The sequence below is a fragment of the Monodelphis domestica genome, chromosome 7 (assembly GCF_027887165.1).
Source record: "Monodelphis domestica isolate mMonDom1 chromosome 7, mMonDom1.pri, whole genome shotgun sequence".
NCBI lineage: Eukaryota > Metazoa > Chordata > Mammalia > Didelphimorphia > Didelphidae > Monodelphis > Monodelphis domestica.
Genome location: NC_077233.1, coordinates 180,295,019 through 180,313,768, shown reverse-complemented (window position 1 = coordinate 180,313,768; position 18,750 = coordinate 180,295,019). Strand labels below are relative to the sequence as shown.

General features: G+C 36.6%; 1 protein-coding gene and 1 long non-coding RNA gene across 2 annotated transcripts in view; both read right to left on the bottom strand.

Annotated features, from left to right (window-relative positions):
• Positions 1–323: 323 nt before the first annotated feature.
• The window catches only part of LOC130455559 (uncharacterized), a 46,986-nt gene continuing 28,559 nt past the window's right edge, over positions 324–18,750 (bottom strand). Inside the window, exon 2 of the long non-coding RNA XR_008913621.1 lies at positions 324–2,860. This is a non-coding gene — a long non-coding RNA (uncharacterized LOC130455559). The remainder of the gene's footprint in view (positions 2,861–18,750) is intronic.
• Positions 5,938–18,750, bottom strand: part of HAPSTR1 (HUWE1 associated protein modifying stress responses) — a 40,311-nt gene continuing 27,498 nt past the window's right edge. Inside the window, exon 4 of the mRNA XM_001366927.4 lies at positions 5,938–11,514. Within this exon, the coding sequence (XP_001366964.1) occupies positions 11,270–11,514 (245 nt within the window). The 3' untranslated portion in view covers positions 5,938–11,269. The remainder of the gene's footprint in view (positions 11,515–18,750) is intronic.

The window sequence follows — 18,750 nt, the reverse complement described above, 5'->3', positions numbered from 1 at the left end:
AGCACAGGGCAGCCATCATTTGAGCCGAGTCCTGAAGGAGATAAGACCTGGGACATTCCAGGCACGAGGTGCATGGAGAAGCAGAGATGGAGTACTGTGTGGGAACAAGAAGGCCTGGAAGGAGACCGCGTATAGTGAGCTCAAAAAGAAGGGCAGGAGGTGGCTCAGTTCAAATCTGACCAGATATGTTGTGCGACCCTGGACAAGTCACTTAACCCCAACTGCCTAGTCCTTACCACTGTTCTGCTTTGGAAGTGACATTTAGTATTAATTCTAAGAAAGAAAGTGAGGGTTTAAACAAAGTAATAATGATGGGAAGGGAGTCGGGATCAAATGATGGTTTATTTAATGCCAGAACCTTCTATTTGACACAGTCATTGCCGACGTTCATTGAGTAGGGCCAGGACAAGATCAGGCCTGTGCTTTAGGAAAGTCCCTCTAGCAAGTGTGTGGAGGGTGACTGGAGCAAGGAGACTGGAGCAGGCCAGTAGCAGGCAGTTTATTACAATATTCCAAATAGTCCAGAAGAGGGTCTGAACTGCCGTGGCGGCTCGGGGGAGGGAGACTGAGAGTGAGGAAAACACTAGTGGGGTGAGCCTGGGTGACTGGCATGATTTTGCCCTCCAAAGAAAAGGAAAGTTTGGAAGACAGAGGGTTGGAAGGAGAAAGACACAAGTGTGATTTGAATATACCAAATTGTAGGTGTCGCTCAGACATCCGGGCCTTCTAACAGACAGCTCTCGAGAGCCCAGGCTTAGAGGCAGGCCTCAGTCAACTGCCTAGAGAACCTTCTACAATGTCCCCCTTGGACAAAAATCTCTCCATTTATCGAACACTTGGCTTAGCACATTACTAATGCAACCACATCATGTGGATTGAAGCTTTGTGCATCTTCTCCCCCAGGTGCAGGAGGACCCAGGATAGTGTTCTACCCCTAGAGAACCCTAGTAAACGCTGGTGCCTTTGCTTGCTGAGCTGGATCCTTACAGAGAAAGTCCTGCTAACGGGGCTGCCCTCCGGAGACCCGAAGATGGGCTGTGAGAGCAGCAGGTAGTGTGCGAAGATTCCCATCTGCCATCCTCACTTCCTTCTCCCACTCATGTGCTACCAGGGTTCACAGAGGATTAAGAAAAAGCAGCCTGGTCACCTGTCCCTAGCAAAATTTTATTCCTAGGTCCCCTCTTTGCAGGCTGGGTTCTAGAGGGAAGCCGCCCACAAGCTTAAAGAACTAGGGTTAATCTCCCCAAAGTTTGCTTATAGGTTCTCTTTATTTCTTTAAGAAACTCCCTTAAGCTATCTAACCCATTTGGGATCCTTTCCCTTCCCAAGATACCCTGAACTGCCACAGCTCCCCACAAATCCAGTTCCGAGTGAAAGCAATTAAAGGTGCTCCCACTCCAAGAAGGAACTAACGGGCATTATGAGCCTCTAAGACCAGTTATGCCCCCAGGAGACCTACCACCTACCTCACATTCCTATCACTCACCACTCAGCAATACTACCAGGCCTGCAAATTCTACCACCAACTATTCTTGAATATAATCAAGTTTCCAGCTGTTATCTTTTTAATGGTCTCAAAATTCCAATTTTCTAGGCTCAGGGTTCCCTATACCCCAATGTGTAATTAACTTCATCACAATCACAAAATCACTAACAGTTTTAGTTCCAGGCATCTGGGGCCAATGTACTTCAAAAATACAATTTGTGTTTTTTTTTTTAAATTATGTCTTCTCAGTCATGTTCCCTCCTTGAGATTATTTCCCAATTTATATGTAAAATAGTAACTAATTAGCTGACAGGTGGGCCTTAGTAGTAGGCATACCATGCCTTGGACAATGACTCTAGGCCACTGATGGCAAACCTCTTAGAGACAAGAGTACCAGGCCCCACCACCACCACATGCTGGGAATACCCTGCCTCCCCGCTCTTTACCCCACACAGGGTATAGAGAAAGCACTTCTATTGGGCTGATGGATGGAGGTGGAGAGAAGCGGAGGAGAGTGGCCCCAGCACTACACTCCCCTCCACCTCTGCCACCAGTGAAGCCACCCCACCCCACCTCCTGTGTGCTCTCATTAGGCTGCTGGGTAGAGATGGGGAGACATGGTGCAGAGGGGGAGGGAAACCCCTCACCCAAGTCTCTCTGCCTAGTAACAAACTCTGGGTAGGGGGGGGAAGAGTGGCACATGACCATAGAGAGAGCTCTGCATGCCATCTTTGGCACCTGTGCCACAGGTTCACTGTCACTACCCTAGGCAATTCACTTAATCTCTATTTGCTTCAATTTAGTTGTGAGGATTAAACAAGGTATTTGTAAAGGCTTAAACACAAAACCTGGAAAGTCAGTTCTAGGTTAAATGCTAATTAAGAAAAGCACTTGGTAAACAACAAAGCACTACATAAACGTTAGCTATCTTTATTAACTACCTTTCAAGACCCAGCTCATACCACCAGTCTCCACCAAGTCTTCCTTTCTCTACCCAAGGATTTTTCTCATCAGAACTAAGACTGAAAAGATTATCATATAACCTCAGATTGTATTCTTTTCCTATATTTATGCTTCCTTTCCCTAACTAGGACTGTAAACTTCTTGTGGGCAGGGAACATGCTTTATTTGACTAAAAGGACAGATATTAGTCAATAAAGGTTTTTTGGCAAATGGTCCCTGGTTCCCCAAAGGAGACTACCTAGATAATGGACTTGGCTCTTGGGTCAAGGTAGAATCTTGAAAGACTCAAAACCTGTTGCTGTGATAACCTAGTATGGTGCAGAATGCTGGAATTGTATCCCCACTATATTACTCACTATCCATGTAACTGTGGGCAGGTCAGTCACTTCTCTGGGTTATCTGTGTCTTCATCTGTAACATAAGGAGAATGGATTATATGATAGTTAATAGCAAAAAAAAAAAAAAAAGCACTGCATAGACCTCTGTTCCAATCATGATTCTTTCACTTAGCAGAGTGGGACCATGGGCAAGGCACTTCTGGATCTGAACTATAAAATAAAGAAGCTGAATTAGATATTCTCATGGTACTTTCTAGTCCCAGATCTATGATCTCATGAACTCAAACCTATGCACCTATGATCCTACCTCACCCAGAATAGTTTAATAGAGGTTAGTGTCAACTCAATGCAATAAATTCCTAAAGACAGAATTAGAGTAAGCAATAGGCCCAAGTCCAACCCGGGCAATGACTAGTAAAAGGTTTCAAGGCAGCATACGGATGGGGTTTTACTTAAACCATTGCATATATGGGAGTAAATGGCTTAATCTTTCTGGTCTCGTTTCCTCAGCTGCTTTAAGGGAATCTGGACTAGTCTCTTCCAGGTATAAACTCTATGAGCCTATTTGGACCACAATGAACATTATAATATATGGTATTTGATGTGCTATTGCCCTTGGCACAGGTGTCCCCAAATAGCAAACCACCAAGTAGGATAATTGGGGAGGCGGAGGAGAGTAGGAGCTAAGTGACCTCTCAGATCTCATTTCCAGAAATAATTAGAGATAAGATCATAAGATTTAGAGCCGAGTCTTTTCATTCTTTTTTTTAAAACCCTTACCTTCCATACTAGAATCATTACTATGTATTGGTTCTAAGGCAGAAGAGTGGTAAGGGCTAGGCAATGGGGGTCAAGTGACTTGTCCAGGGTCACACAGCTAGGAAGTACCTAAGGCCATATTTGAACCCAGGACCTCCAATCTCTGGGCCTGGCTCTCAATCCACTGAGCTACCCAGCTGCCTGTAGGGTTTTAAGTGACTTGCATGAGGTCTGACAGATGGCAAATAGATCCAGGATTTGAATCTAGATCTTCAGATTCCAATGGTCTTTCCACTATGTCAGTTTATCTGCAAAGGATTGAAGGCTCACAATACAAAGAAAGGATAAGGAGGGGAATACAAGTCCAACTTTAAAAACTCACTGAAGAAATGCTGGTAGCCCAGTTAGAAGAAACTAAAACAAATTCATTTTGTCCACAATGTTAAAAAAAACATGAGTTTTGTTTTTCCCCACCTTTTATTCTGATGCCTCAATTATCATCTCCATAAATGGATGAATCATCTCATAGCCAGGAAAACAAGTCTCAGTGGCTTGGGGGCGGGGGTGGCGGGGGAGATGGCAGAAGGTAGAAGGTAGAAAAAAAGGAGTGACTGTGCTAAAAAAGCAAGAGGACTAGTTTGGTTATTAACTATGGGTTAAAAAGGCAAAATTCACAAGCTGCCCTGTCAATTCCAATGACTGCAAAAGCGTGACAGCTCATTATTAGTCAACTAGACTTCTTATTTTCTAAGGGATATGAAGAGATGGCCCATCATTCCTCATTCTTCCCCTAAGATCACTGAGAAGCACTAAAAAGTCTCACAATACCCTTTCAAAAAGATAACATTCAACTATATTAATAGAAACTTCTTGAAAATGTTAAAAATTACTTTAAAGCAGAGCACCCAAATGGAGAAGGGTCAAATGGCCAGGTGTTTCTTAGCATCTCAAATATTTTCAGAGGCAGAATAAAAAAGACATTAAGTCCAGTCTCATTTCATAAATGAAGACACTAAGAAAAATAATGTTCACAAAGTTACAGTAGTAAATAGAAGATCTAGAAATTGGACTTGGTTAGGTTATAACTCTACCTCTCCTTTCAACACTCAGAACACTACCCATAAGGTCTCTTTCAGTTGTTCCTGTGGACTTAAGAGTATACCAGCAATGATTGAAGCAAGACTGGTTGCCTTCCTCTGGCAAGTCTCCAGTTTAATCAATAAATGTCCTTCCCAAAATGTGGCACTCAAAATCAAGCATAATACTTGACATGAACCATGCAAGGAGAATATTGATCATCCCTTTTTTCAGGGGCATTACCTTTCTTAACACAGCCTGAGGTTGCTTTAGTTTTGTTGACTGCCTTATATCTAGTCATAATCAGGCCACCAAATCCCCTCAGATCTTTTTCACTTCAATTACTTATCTAGCATTGCCTCCCTCATCTTATACTTGTAAATTTTTGAATTCAAATATAAAACTACATTTTATCCCTATTACATTTCATACTATTTGGTGTGATTTGGTGATGTTTTGGTCTATAAGAATCTCCTGGAATACTTTGAATTGGAAAAACAATCCATTAGCTATTCTTCCCTAGTCTGTGTTATATGCAAAAATTTTAAGTATGTATTTGTCTTTATTTAAATCACTGATAAAATATCAAACAGCATTGTCAAGCATTGAGAGATCCAATACTAGACTTCTTTCCAAGTTGATATGGAAGTATTGAGGATGGCCATTCAACCAGTACCAAATCCATCTAATTTAATACCTAGCCTATATCTCTCCAGCTGAAAACTGACTAGGTGGTACATATGTTTTAAGACAAATCTTTCACAGTGGTCTCGCTAGGAATATTTTTAGATTTTATTCCAGGAAGAATCACAGACCAATGGCAAAATACGACCTTTGTAAAATCACTTACTGCTGAGGGTCCACTTTCTCATCTATAAAAGAATAAGTGGGACTAGATGACTAGAATTTCCTAAGTTCTCACATTCTACAATTCTAATTTAATTCTACTTTACCTCAAAGTAAAAAGTATTAAGTAGTAGTGCTCTTCAACAAAATAGTTCTTTTCCAGTCTAATGAAATAGCCTCACTGCAGCATCTATATTAATAATTCTTCACATACAGCTGTAGAATTCAAAAGATAAAGTTTCTTAGTCAATGTAAAGGCCAAAACTGCTTATTGCAACAGAGTTCCATGCAACTAGTCAGGAACTTTAACAAGTAGAAAGAAACATTAGTAATCCCCCTTATATAGAAACTTTTAAAATTCAAAGTCTTGCTACAGGTTTCAAAAAGGTTATGGATAACTTAAACTACCTACCACTGAAAGTAATATAAATCAGTTAACTTGTGAGAAACCAGTAGTTGAGGTTCTAGTTCATTTTCCAAATTAATCGCATTTATTAAGTTACAGTATACGCATTTATTTATTACAACAAACTCTCACAGAGGATAGAATCCTAAAAAAGTGCAACTTGAAACAATGCCTCCAGTTACAGATGTTCTTCTATTAGCAGGCATACAATTAGCATATATGGGAACACTAAAGTATTAAAAGAAAGGGATGAGGGGCTCTAAACTGGCCCCTACTAGACCAGATAGAAAATAGCTTTTCTTTGGAAAATGCCTCATGACCACACCAACCCACCTCTGATTCACCAGTTCATCCTGTTCCAGAAAGCATAGTGACAGATATGAATAATATTTTAAGATCATAGATCTAGGGCTGAAAAGGAACTTCACAGGCTAATCCAACCAAGTCATTTTACAAATGAAGAAACTGAGGCCTGGGGACATTGGGTAAACTTGTGCAAAGTCAAAAAGGTATTATACATCAAGAGGAATTTTAAACCAGATCCTCTAACTTCAGAGCCAGTGCTCTTCCCTCTGTACCATGCCTAAAGACAGCAAGGGGCATAAAAATACTGGCTCCCCACTCAAAAGTATTTCTCTCACAGACCAATGATTGGTTTTTAAAAATAGCAGTATGATATAAAAAGGGCATCAGACCAGACTAGGATATATAAGACACAAGTTCTAGTTTCTTGGCTTTGGAGTCTTGGCTCTATCACTCACTTGCTATTAACTTGTGGGGTCACACTCCTGTAAATGAAGGAATTGTACAAAATAACCTCCCTTTTTGCTTTAACAGATTTATCTTTTAAGTTAAATTCTACTTCTTCACAGACAAATGACACCTTGCTCAAAGCTATAGGAGTGAAAATTTTCATACTAAATTTTTATGGGAGGGAAAGGATTTTATATGGGGGCAAGGTGGGAAGGAAGAGAAGCAGGGTATTTGGTAAGAACAAATCTAAGCAGAAAGTTGGCAGAATGGAGAGAAGGAGCAGGGGAGAGTTAAGCACCAGGAAGTAGAAGTGCCTTCCCTGCCTCCTAGATTTTGTCAGGATTGGGTTGTCTCAACTTAACCCCTGAAAAAATGTGGAGTATGGAAAGTTGTACTATAATATCAAGTGCACATAAATTGATTTAAGAACAATGATTGGGATTATTACCTAGCAGTACTATGTGCAATTAAAAAAATACACTAGCGCAATCCCTGCAAGTGGCACATATATTTGTAATACCACAAATTAACATTATGTGGTATTTTATTATTCATTTTGTTAAACACTTCTCAATTACATTTTAGTCTGGTTCAGACTACATTCATTTAACCTCTACACTAGGGGAGCTTGCGATTTAAAAGAAATGTTTCTCCAAGTTTAGAAAAGTAATCATTCCTACCACTGCCAAAAAGTTGAGGGCATTAATGTAGATTGTAAGAAACTACCACTGAAATTGGGAGGGGTGGCAAACAACTGAAATGGGAGCAAGTTGCAACTGCCAGAGGTAACTGGCAAGTAAAGAACCCTTCTTGAGGCAGCATTAGCCAAGGAGAAATGACTAGGAAATCAAGAAACCTAAGGTTTTTTTATCTCAGCTCTATCAATAAGGGACTGTGTGACCTTGGGCAAATTAAGGCCAGAGGTTACCATCCCTACAAAAAAAGCCAGTGAAAAGTGACAATCTGTTAACCTCAAGTAAAAATATTTTAAAAGTTTGTACTCAACTGTATCTATAACTACAAAGTGTCAACTTCCTGTTCAATATTACTTTCCAAACTTAAAGCTGCTGTTTAGATTCTAAATGATCACTTTCTTGGCATTTTTGTTTTCAATACATAATGCTGTTCAATAATTTTTAATCCTCAAGTAAGGCTTTGCTCACTGCTCCTTATTCAAAGAACAGTGACTCCTCAATAATGTTAAATATCAAACCTCTAACCATATTCTCTTTACTCTGATTTTCTAAAATGAGTGCCTTATTAAAAGAATAGTGACTCCTCAATTGTGTTAAATATCAAACCTCCAACCATCTCTTTACTCTGATTTTCTAAATTAAGTGCCTTATTCAAATAACAGTGACTCCTCACAATTGTGTTAAATATCAAACCTCCAACCATATTCTTACTCTGATTTTCTAAAATAAGTGTCTACACTCGCCCCCATTTAAGTCATTTCATGGCATTTTCACTTTTACCCCACTATGAAGTTCATTAAATCTTCAAATTAAATCTTAACTATCTTTTTCTTATCCCAAGAAAATAGTACTTTAAAAATTTTCCATAGCTCTTTGGCTTTTAGATATTCAAATTACACACCTTGAATATGCAAATCTAGGCATAAAAAAAAAATCACCAAAAACTTTGATCAATAAATTCTATTAGCCTGGCATAACTTAACAGACTTTGGTTTCCTTTAGGAATTAACTACATTTGTTCATTATATCAATTAATGATCCAAGTATGATGGTCCAAAACAAAACTAAAGACAGGCCCCAATGTTTTGTTTTGTTTTGTTTTGTTAAATATTTATTAAGTTTATGATTTAAAGTGTATATATATTATACTCATTGGGTAAACCACATTTAAGAATTTGACTGCAAGACTTCAGTTTCAGCCAAATGAGTTTTCCACTAAATGTTTTATTTCTTAAGACATTATGATTTTAAGTTTTTAATATTTAGCTAAACTCAGGTCACTGTAGTCTAGGATGTACTGAACCCATTCATGCCAAGGTCTGTCTACAGGGAAACAGAATTGATCAACTGTGAGGGTTAAAAGACCAAAGGATCAAGCAAGGTAAAAAAACGGTTCTGGTTTCCCAAAATAAATCAATTAAGCTCAATGTACACTGTTCTTAGAAGACCAAAAAATAATGTCTTTTAAGAGCTTTTTTTTTTAAAAAATCACACACAAAGGCAATCTTCCATGATTTGCTTTGAAACTGGCACAAAAAAGGCTTCAAAACCCTACGTGCTAAACCTATTTTTCCTTTTTAAGAAATTATTCCCCATTCTGTTCATAGGGAACAGTGCATCTTAAACGTTTACTTTGTATATGGGTAGCAAATGGGAAGGCTGGGGCATGAGAGTAGGAAAAGGGAAAGGAAATTTAGGTGACAAGGAACATTTGAGATTAAATGAAATTGAAAAAAAAGTAGCCAATATTAAAGTTTAAAAAAGTTTAATGGAGCCTGTCAGGCTTATAAATTGTGTTCTGGCAGACATTAAGACCTGCTTTCTCTTACCAAAGAAAATGGCACAAGTTTATCAAAATTTGACAATTTAGTGTAAAGGGTACTAGGACTAAGGTTCAGAGCACCAACTTAAACAAAAAAAAAATTGTTATTCAACTTGGAAAAGAGGAGCTAGAACAAAAGTACATAAGGGATGGATTAAATCAATGTGTTCTACTACCTCAAGCTCCAGAAGCATAGGAGCACCATCCACTCTTAGCATCACATCAATACACCCCAGCATTCAGTTTACAAGCAATAGAAAAACAAAGATGATCTTAGATGCATTTCTTTGTGAATTCTTATTAAGTGGAAGGCTGGGGAAAGTGTTCATAATACATAGGCATTTTCCGTTTCAGGTTAAATATGACAGAGCACTATAATTCCACCTGCGGCTGTATTCCTTACAAGAGACAGTGAAAGTATGTGTGTGTATTTGTGTGTGTACATCTGTATTATGTGTATGTGTGTATAAGTCATTCTGCAAAAGTGGACGATTTTTAAAATCATGCCTAAATTTTGTCTTAGAATGGATTTTCATTTCAAGCTCAAGCACGAAAAGTAAGGTTAAAAAAAAAAAAGAGTCCAGAATCTCAGTTCATTCCAAACTTGCAAAATTCCATTCACGTCCTTCTAGTCCAATGAGTATTAGGGTCAACTTTAGCCAAATTTCATTTAAGTCTTCACAAGACTATTTTAAGTAACAAAGTGGTTCAATAAACTGCAAACTTTAGCTAAGTGCTATAATTAATTATTGGAAAATCCCTACATTGATTTGCAATAGTCTTGAGATAAAAATAGTAAATAACTGATAAAGGGCAAGGAAACACTCTTATCTTTGTCCTACGTGATGTAAGAATGCCATTTAGTAAATTACAGCGGCTGGCAGGCTTACATTAAGTTCTTCATCTAAAGAACACTACATGTGGTTCAAGATATTAGAAGATGAAGATAAAACATGCTTCAAAACATTGTAGCTATAAGAGGTTTTACATTTGTCCAGAAGTCTTCTGGAAAGAACTTTTGTTTAGGTCTACCTAACAATTATAGAACCTGTATGAGATTCCATTTTTTAAGAATGATATTCCAATTGGTTTCCCCTCCCCCCCCTTTTATTTAAACAGTGATCATATCTTGTTCATTAGCAGGCAAAAATGCATACCTTTACCCTCCACCCAACCCAAAGTAACACCTGCCACAAACATGGGCATTCATGAGAAATGTAAAACTGGATATATAGTTGCATACGATACCTACCCCTTCACTAATACTGAACCCAAAAGGAAGCCTATTCTCAAATTTCAAGACCTCTCTAAATTTAGGTCACTCAGAGTGTAGTCTGCAGTGCTTACACTTACCACAAGGACAGTACCGGCATGTAAATAAGTACATTATATCATTTCAAAACTGAAAATTTTAAAGTCTATGAGGTTAATTGGGGAAAAGTTTAATATTGCTACTTTTAGAGCACTAAAACACACAAAGTGAATCCAATAAAGATCCTTGTATTGATTCAATATTAAGTATTAATTGCATGACCATCATAGCACCTCTTTACATTATCACACAATCACCAGAATTATCAACTGCTTTTAAAACTAAAAAGGGCACAGTCCAATATTTATAACTTGCACACTGTTACTATATAGAAACTAGGTGCATGGTACAGTGCTGCGAAAATGGAAGCCTGCAGATTTGACAAATATGCCAAGTCATGTTTTAGACAATTTCAGTCAACTGGCAAATACTGTTGAAGCAAAATACTCAACACAGCAGGAAATAAAGGACAAAAAAGCATTCTATAACCAAATAAACATCTGATATTTCCTTTCCCTTTAAGAATACAAGTAAGGTCACTTTTAGCCTTGGAACGGATACATGTTTGCCTATGATGATCTTGCTAACTACTACACAATATCTGATGTCCTCTGCTAGGATTATAGTTTAAGAAAGCCATAGTTACAAGAGGCATCTACTGTAATACCTAAAACTTCCTTTATGGCAATCATTATTGAATTCACTTGTCTTAAACAGTGAACAAGGGAAGATGGCCTCCTGTTTCCTTTTCAATAGTATGTTGAGGATCAAGTGGCTTTCAAGCAGCATGGTGGGTTTGAAAATTTTGCAGTTTAGATCATTCTGTTGCGTTTATGAGTTGGTGAGTCTGTAATGACATCGCCACATTGGGCTGAGGTACGCTTTCTAGTTCCACCATTGTCCAAGTGGAGTGCCATTTCTTCTGATATGAAAGTGTTCAAATCCACATCATGGAGTCCATTTCTCCTTCGACTAGCATTCGATCCACTGCTTACATGAGTAGGAGAGCCTGGAGTACTTGAACGAACGCTTATACTAGCCATTGCGCCACTAAGACCTAGGAAAAAAAGAAAAAGTTTTAAAAATTGCTCAGTAATGTTATAAAACATAACACTTAAATTTTCCATTCTAACACAGTACAAAACAATGATATTACTGCTAAATTTTAGTTTTTGTAAAAAAGCCAATCATAGGTAATATAGGAAAGGATTTCTAGCAGGGCATACCAATGTAGGCTGGCAGCCTGGGACGGTGCAAGATCAAAATTCCAAAGTCCATGGCAGCTCCTCAGTTGGTTTCTTCAATGAGACCATTAGGCACACCTTCTAGTCTGATTAGCTTGAGAAAAAAGAGTTTCCCAAATGTCTTAGAATCCTGACCCAGCCAAGGTCTGTAGAATTTTGATATTGCATCATATCCCAGGCTGCCAACCTGTATTGCTATGCCCTGCTAGAAATCCTTTATATTTTATTTTATTAGTGTTATCTTCTGTTACCCTTCCCTGAAACCTTTCCCTAAAACCCTATAACAGTTAATATAACAGGAGCTGACTATGAAAAAATTCATTTCAGATTATTAAATATATAACATTACATTATAATATGTATTTCTTTTGATATGTACTATCATTTTAATCAGGTCTGGATTGGCTGATTCCAAATCTTATTTTTAGACTTAACACATCTCTAGAGCCCAACCCAACAACTGTGGGAACCCTAAGGACTAAAAATTAACCAACTAATCTGACTGTACTGGGTTCCCTACCCCCAGCCTGACTTTGATTTAAAAAAAAAAAAAGCCTTTCTGGATTTTGGTTTAAGGTTCTAGAAAATTCATCAACAGTCCTGTTTTACTTCCAGATGTAAAAAGTAAAAAGATTTTATTATAGCAGTTAAAGCCATATTTGAGGAACTGTTTCTACTGGGTTCTCTTCTCAAAGTCAAGCCTCACTCCTAATTATAGGGCCCTTGCAGAGTTATCTAAAATTTGTTACACTAACCATATGTAATTAAACATTTCTAAGACCAACAAACTAAGAAAGTTTTACATTTTTGTATTTATAAACATTTTATTGAAAATACCACATTCAGATTCAACATATTCATTAAGCACCAACTATGTACAAAGGTACTATTCTAGATGCAAGACACAAAAAATGAAAAACACATCAAAAATTTTATAATCCAATTAGGGATGAGAAATAGTGCTAAAACAAGGAACCAAACAAAGTACTTAAAAGTAACATGAGAAAAGATTATTTTCAGTTTTGAAGAAAGGTAAAGAGAGGTGTCAAGGAAGGTTTCATGGAAAAGGTAGCACCTGAAACCAATACTGAAATAATTTTGATGGACAAGATTTAATAAGACTGGCATAAGGAAACATGAAATTCATTGAGGTAGGTGTAGGCAGAGTGAGTTCAGAGACCAACCACAATTCTGGGTTGGCTACAATAACAGATAAGAGAACATAGGACACAAAGCTAAAAAGGTATTCTGGAACCAGGTTAAATAGTGCTTTAAATGACAGCTAAGATAGTGTTTTTTTCTTATAAACAAATCAAAGGCTTCCTCTGAGAAAGCTAATAAATATTTTTCTGAAGGATAAATTGACCATCACAAAGACTGAAGACAGGAAGCCTATAAACTGGGACAGAGACAGTGAATGGGGAAAAAATACAGAAGATACTATGGGAGGTCCTGTTGATTCTATAGGACAGTGTTAGCAAACCTTTTAGAGATTACATGTCCAAACTGTACCTTCAAAGTTGCCTGTGAGCATTGGTCTGCTGGACAGAGGGGCAGGGCATGCAAAAAATGTCCTCAGGCGCAGTGGAGAAAGGGAAGGGAGTAGCCCCCTCTAGCACACCAGGGCACATATGCCACATCTTCACCAACACTGCTATAGGATCTACTATGGGGCTGTACAAAGTGAGAGGAAGAGTTCAAAATATAGAGATCTATATCTGAGTGACTACACAAAATGGTCATGGCAAATAGAGAAACGAGAAAAAATATATTTGGAATCTCAGGGAGATGATCTCAGTATTAAACATGCTAAATTTAAGGGTACCAATGAGATATGCTAATAGTTTGGCAGGGCTGGAACTCAGTAGTGTTTGGTTTTAGCTATTATATAGAATTGAGAATCCAAGGCAGAAATGGTAATTAAAGTCAAGGGGATGAATAAAATTCCCAAGACAGAAAATAACACAAATTAGAATGATTAAATAAGCATAGTTGTTAATGGAACTTGTGGAAGGCACAGAATGTTTTATGGGACTATCAGATACATTTTTCAACATTAGGTGTCTTAGTTTTGTCTGGTTTTAGCTGTTATAAGGGAGAGTGCATGGGAAAGAGGGAGGATTAAATAAAGAGCAAATTCAGAAGCATTGATAAAACTTTTTTAAAAAGTACTGAGAGGGAAGCATTAAAGAAAAGGAGGGAAGGACAGATAAAAAGGTCCCAGGAGGAAAGAAGAGGTCAAAGAGCACAAGAGTAAAGGTTAGCCTTGGTCAAGGAGAGCTATCTAATTCTTCTAGAAGAGAAAAAAATGATTGAAAATAAATTTTGAGGTAATAAGAGAAGGAAGAGGGAGCTGACAAAAGATGTCTTTAATATTTTTAGTCAAGTAAAAGGCAAAAAAAAATATCTACATAGGCAAAGTAGAATGGGAATAGAGGTAAGAACAGGAGGCTTAAAGAACTAGTCCTCTTATAAATTAAGAAAACTGATACAAGAGTGAAGTACCCAAAGTTATACAGTTAAAAAGTAGCAGAGCTGGGACTCAAACAGTTCAGGAAAAATAGAAAGAAAAAAAGCTAGAGGGGTAGGGGGTGTGAGGGAAAATCTGAGAGGTGGAGGGAAATAAATTGTTGAAATGGATACCTTCAAGGTTAAGACTAAAGGAAGAAGTGAAACTAAAACAGTGTTGACAGGGAAAACAATGATGGAAAGATCAAGAGAATAGTATAAAAAAGTTAAAGGGAAGTGCCTATGAGAACAGAGGGGCAGTAAATTGTGGTCAGAAAGGAGCTTCACAACTTCAAATCATTTGACTTTAAAGGTGTGATCAGAATGGAGATGAAGTTCATGAGAATGCAAAAGTACAACCAGGATGTGAAAAATAATCAAAGCAAATGAATACTGAAGTCATCAATGATGAAAGGAGTTAGAATGGAGGTAAAAGAATTCAAAACATTAAAAAAGAGAATCAATTAAACATTTTTAAAAGGGAGGAGTGAAAGTATGAGTGTTGGACAAATCAATAGATGGCAACAAGAATCAAGACTAAATGCAAGCAAAAGCATTTGATTGTCTCCACAAATAAATGAATAAAATAATTATATTCCATCTTTTAAGTAAAAAATAATAATAATGCAAGCATAGTGGAATGAAGGTGTGAAGTTGTTAAATTGTAGTGGCCATGCAATGGTATAGAAAAGGCAGTTAAGGAGAAAAGAATACACAAACTCCTCATAGATCCAGAGTTGGAAGGATCCCAAAGTGAACCTCTAGTCCAACTCCCTCATTTTTCAGATAAGTAAACTGAGGCTACAAGTTAAATAGCTTGTCCATGGTCATATAGTTAAGAGGTATCAGTCAAATTAAAATCAAGTATTCTTCACACTTAAGTCCAGTATGCTATCCACATTATTCACTTTCTGCTGATCCTACAAAACAAGGACCATGAGAACAGAGACCAGCATTGAAGTCTTTAGGAAAAGGGACTACTTACCTCTTAAAGGTAGAGAGGGTTTTTGTTAAACATTCAGCAATTTAAAGTGAAATTAAGTTTAACTGTGCAAAATAGAAGACTTTTTAATGTTTAAAAAAAAAAGCCAGGAAGCCAAAATGAAAGACAGAAATTTTAAGAATATGAATATACTGAAAACAAATAGCCACGATGGATTATTACTAACTATTCTATGTCTAAATTTTGCCTGTTTTCCAAGGACTTTAAAATACTCTGGGTCCCATAGTATCTGATTTCCCACTTTTGTCCAACAAATATCTTCCAATCTCCCCCAGACTCTTCTTCCCCCACACATACACCATCCTCATTTCCCATCTACTGAAATAACTCTTCTTTTCCTATCCCCCACCTAAAATCCTACCATTTTTCTTCTCAAAACCCAGCTGAAATTCAAGCTTCCTCTATCCCGGATTAAAAACCCCTCTCTCCCCTACAATCCTATCAAACTGTCAGTATCATATTGTTCAGAATTTAATTACTGTTTCTAATTGGTTTGAAGTTCTTCTTTCTCCAACATGTCATGTTTCTCAAGGATAAGAATCATTTCTCATATCCCTCCAGAATCTAACATAATAATAACACTTACATACTAACTGAAATAACTTAACTTTTGCATAAAATGCAAAAAATTAATTTTGAGTAAATAACAATAATAAGCATTTAACAAAGAACTCTAGAGGTTGGCAAAATAATTTTTAAATCTTATCTCATTTGGTCACAAATAACTCATTTCATTCTCACAACTCTAGAAGATACAATGGTTAAATGACTTGCCTAGAGTCATACAATCAAAGCTATTTTGTAAACACATTCTGAAACAAACATGGCCATCGTATATTGAAATACACATTGTAATTGGCATTCATAGTCCCTTTGGACTTATTAATCACAGAATAAAGACAACCTCATGCCCAGGCCCAAAGTTTCCCCACCACAATACACACAAACCTCCCACCTCCCCCCCACCCCCTGTACAACACAGGAGAGGCGGTCAGGCAGCATTTGTATCTAGACACAACACCATATGCCCATAATTATCTTTATATAACAAAAATTATAAAAATGCTTTCCTGAGCATGTTTGTCCACAGAACATTTTTATACTTGAAATATGAGGAAACTCGCAACACAGGGGAGGGAGGTTTGAAAACATGGAACATCCTCAGAAATAATTCAAATGAGAGGAAAAGAAATTTCAAGAAAAAATTGAGGGTACTGTCATATTGAAAAACACTTCAGGCAAGCAAAAATTTTAGTGCCCAATAACTTCATGTTCTAGAATTTATCACTAGATTTTAAGTTTCTCATGTAGTAACTATTCACGTGAAAATACTTTGAGAAATATTGCTTTAATATTTACTATTTACTATTCCAACATTTCATTTGCTTTTTGATCACTTCAGTTCCTTTATGTGACTTAAGACACCATTCAAACTTATTGTCAAGTGGATGGTTTTAATATCAGTTTGAATATTTGCATGGAAGACTTATAGCAGACTAAAGTTCATCCTATCATGATGACATTGGAAAATATTACATTTCCTGTTATTTAATATTATGGTGTTTTTTTTAACGTAAAAGTCCACTTAAAGAAAAGTTTTAATAGAGCTTATGAACCTTATGACTTACTTAACCTCTACATTGTAGCTATTAGATATTTGAAGTAATATCAAGATCTTTTCCAACTATCTGAACAAGAGCTGGATACACAATTTTGTTACAGAGAAAACTCATCTGCCTTTAAAGATATCTTGATGACATTTAACATATCCAATCCTCAACTGGGAATCATTTATTCTAACAATGAAATTTCCTGTCTTGTTTTCCAATAGTTTACACCCACCTCCTTCTATCATAAAAAGAACATAAATTTTCTTAAATATCAACTATAAAAAAAGAAAATGTTTTTTAATGACCCAAACTTTTATTTTTAAAAACAATGAAACATCTTCTAGAGAAGCTGTTTTGGGAAATATTGAACCCAAACCATAGAAGTTATCAAGCCAAATCAAATCCACACAAACTGAAATATTTACTATTTCAGAAGTAAAATCATGACAGATTAAGAAGAAATTAGGGAGCACAATAACTTATAAGAAGTAGGCTGAAGGTTTTGAAGTAGCAATGTTTGCTATGGAGTCAATGGGGGGCTGAAAAATAAAAGTCTATGCTTTAATAACTAATCATTTTAACTTTGAAAACTAACAGGTTTTTAGGAGGCTAAGATGCTAACAATAAAACAAAATTAAATTTGGAGATCCATTTAATATGCTCGAGATTAAATGGTTAAAGATAAATTAAGAGAAAGTTTATCTAACAAAAATTATTTTCAAGCTAAATTCGTATTTCTGGCAAGCCAAAGAATCAAGTAGATATTTATAGTAAAAGAGATCTTTTTAAAAATCAGATTATTTAGGTTTAAATTTAAGTATATGCATTTACCATCCTGAAAATTTAAGTAAAAAGTCAGACTTAAAATTTAATGTTGTTAACTTAGCAACATCAATGAAATAGTTGATTCCATAACCTATTTACTCTGCCAGATCTAACAACTGATTTCAATGAGACAGTAATTCTCCTGTAACTTTGTAACACCTAAGTACTGAACTATGCAAATTAGAGCTCATGAGGAAAGAATACAGGCTATAATGAGAAAACAAAGAGAGCTTCATAAAGCTAGTATTCATGCCAGTCATTTTTGTTGTTCTACTGTTCTGCCAGGTCTTAGAGATCCCAACTCTAGGAAGCAACAATTTTAAATCTTCACAACTTTATCAAAAATGATTTATATGTCATATCTGGCAAAGCACAAGTGTCAATTTCTCCTTTTTGAAATGTTATTCCAACAAACAAAAAATCATTCTCAACAAGGAATATAATTTCTGAAATTATATTAATTTCTACAAAAGCATCTTAAATGTGCCAGAAGAACTCATATTTTGTAAAAATTCTTCCCCTACAGAGTACAGTGTACTATGGTCTCATTTCTCCTTTTTTCTCCACCTCACTCCCCTGTAATTTTACAATAGTATTCAGCAGCACCTGTGATTTTGAAACAAATGGAAATTAGATATTTTCATATTAGTTACCTTATTCTCAATTAAATTTCCAACATGACATGCCCACGGCCTTGTCAAAGGTCCACAAGGTTTAATGTGCCTATTTATTTAAGCAAAAACACTTTTTGTTTTATTTAATTGAGATAATTGTTTAAAGCATACAAAATTTTTATATCTGATTACTGTCAAACTGTTTCCTTCATAATCCTACGTACGTAAAATTCATTTAAAAATATCATTCTGAGGATTCTAGAAACTGCTTACCCAAGGAGTCCATATCACAAAGAGTTTAAGAACACCCGTCTTAACAGAGTTGCATGGAGCGCTGAGAAATTAAATGACTTGCCTGGCTCCAAAGCTTCTCATTCTCCATTTTATCACACTGCCCCCTCTCCTGTCTAATGACCCTACCACCTCAAAAATAGTATAGACATCAATTTGGTAGAATAGAGAGAACAAAAGAATATATGCTTTTCCTCT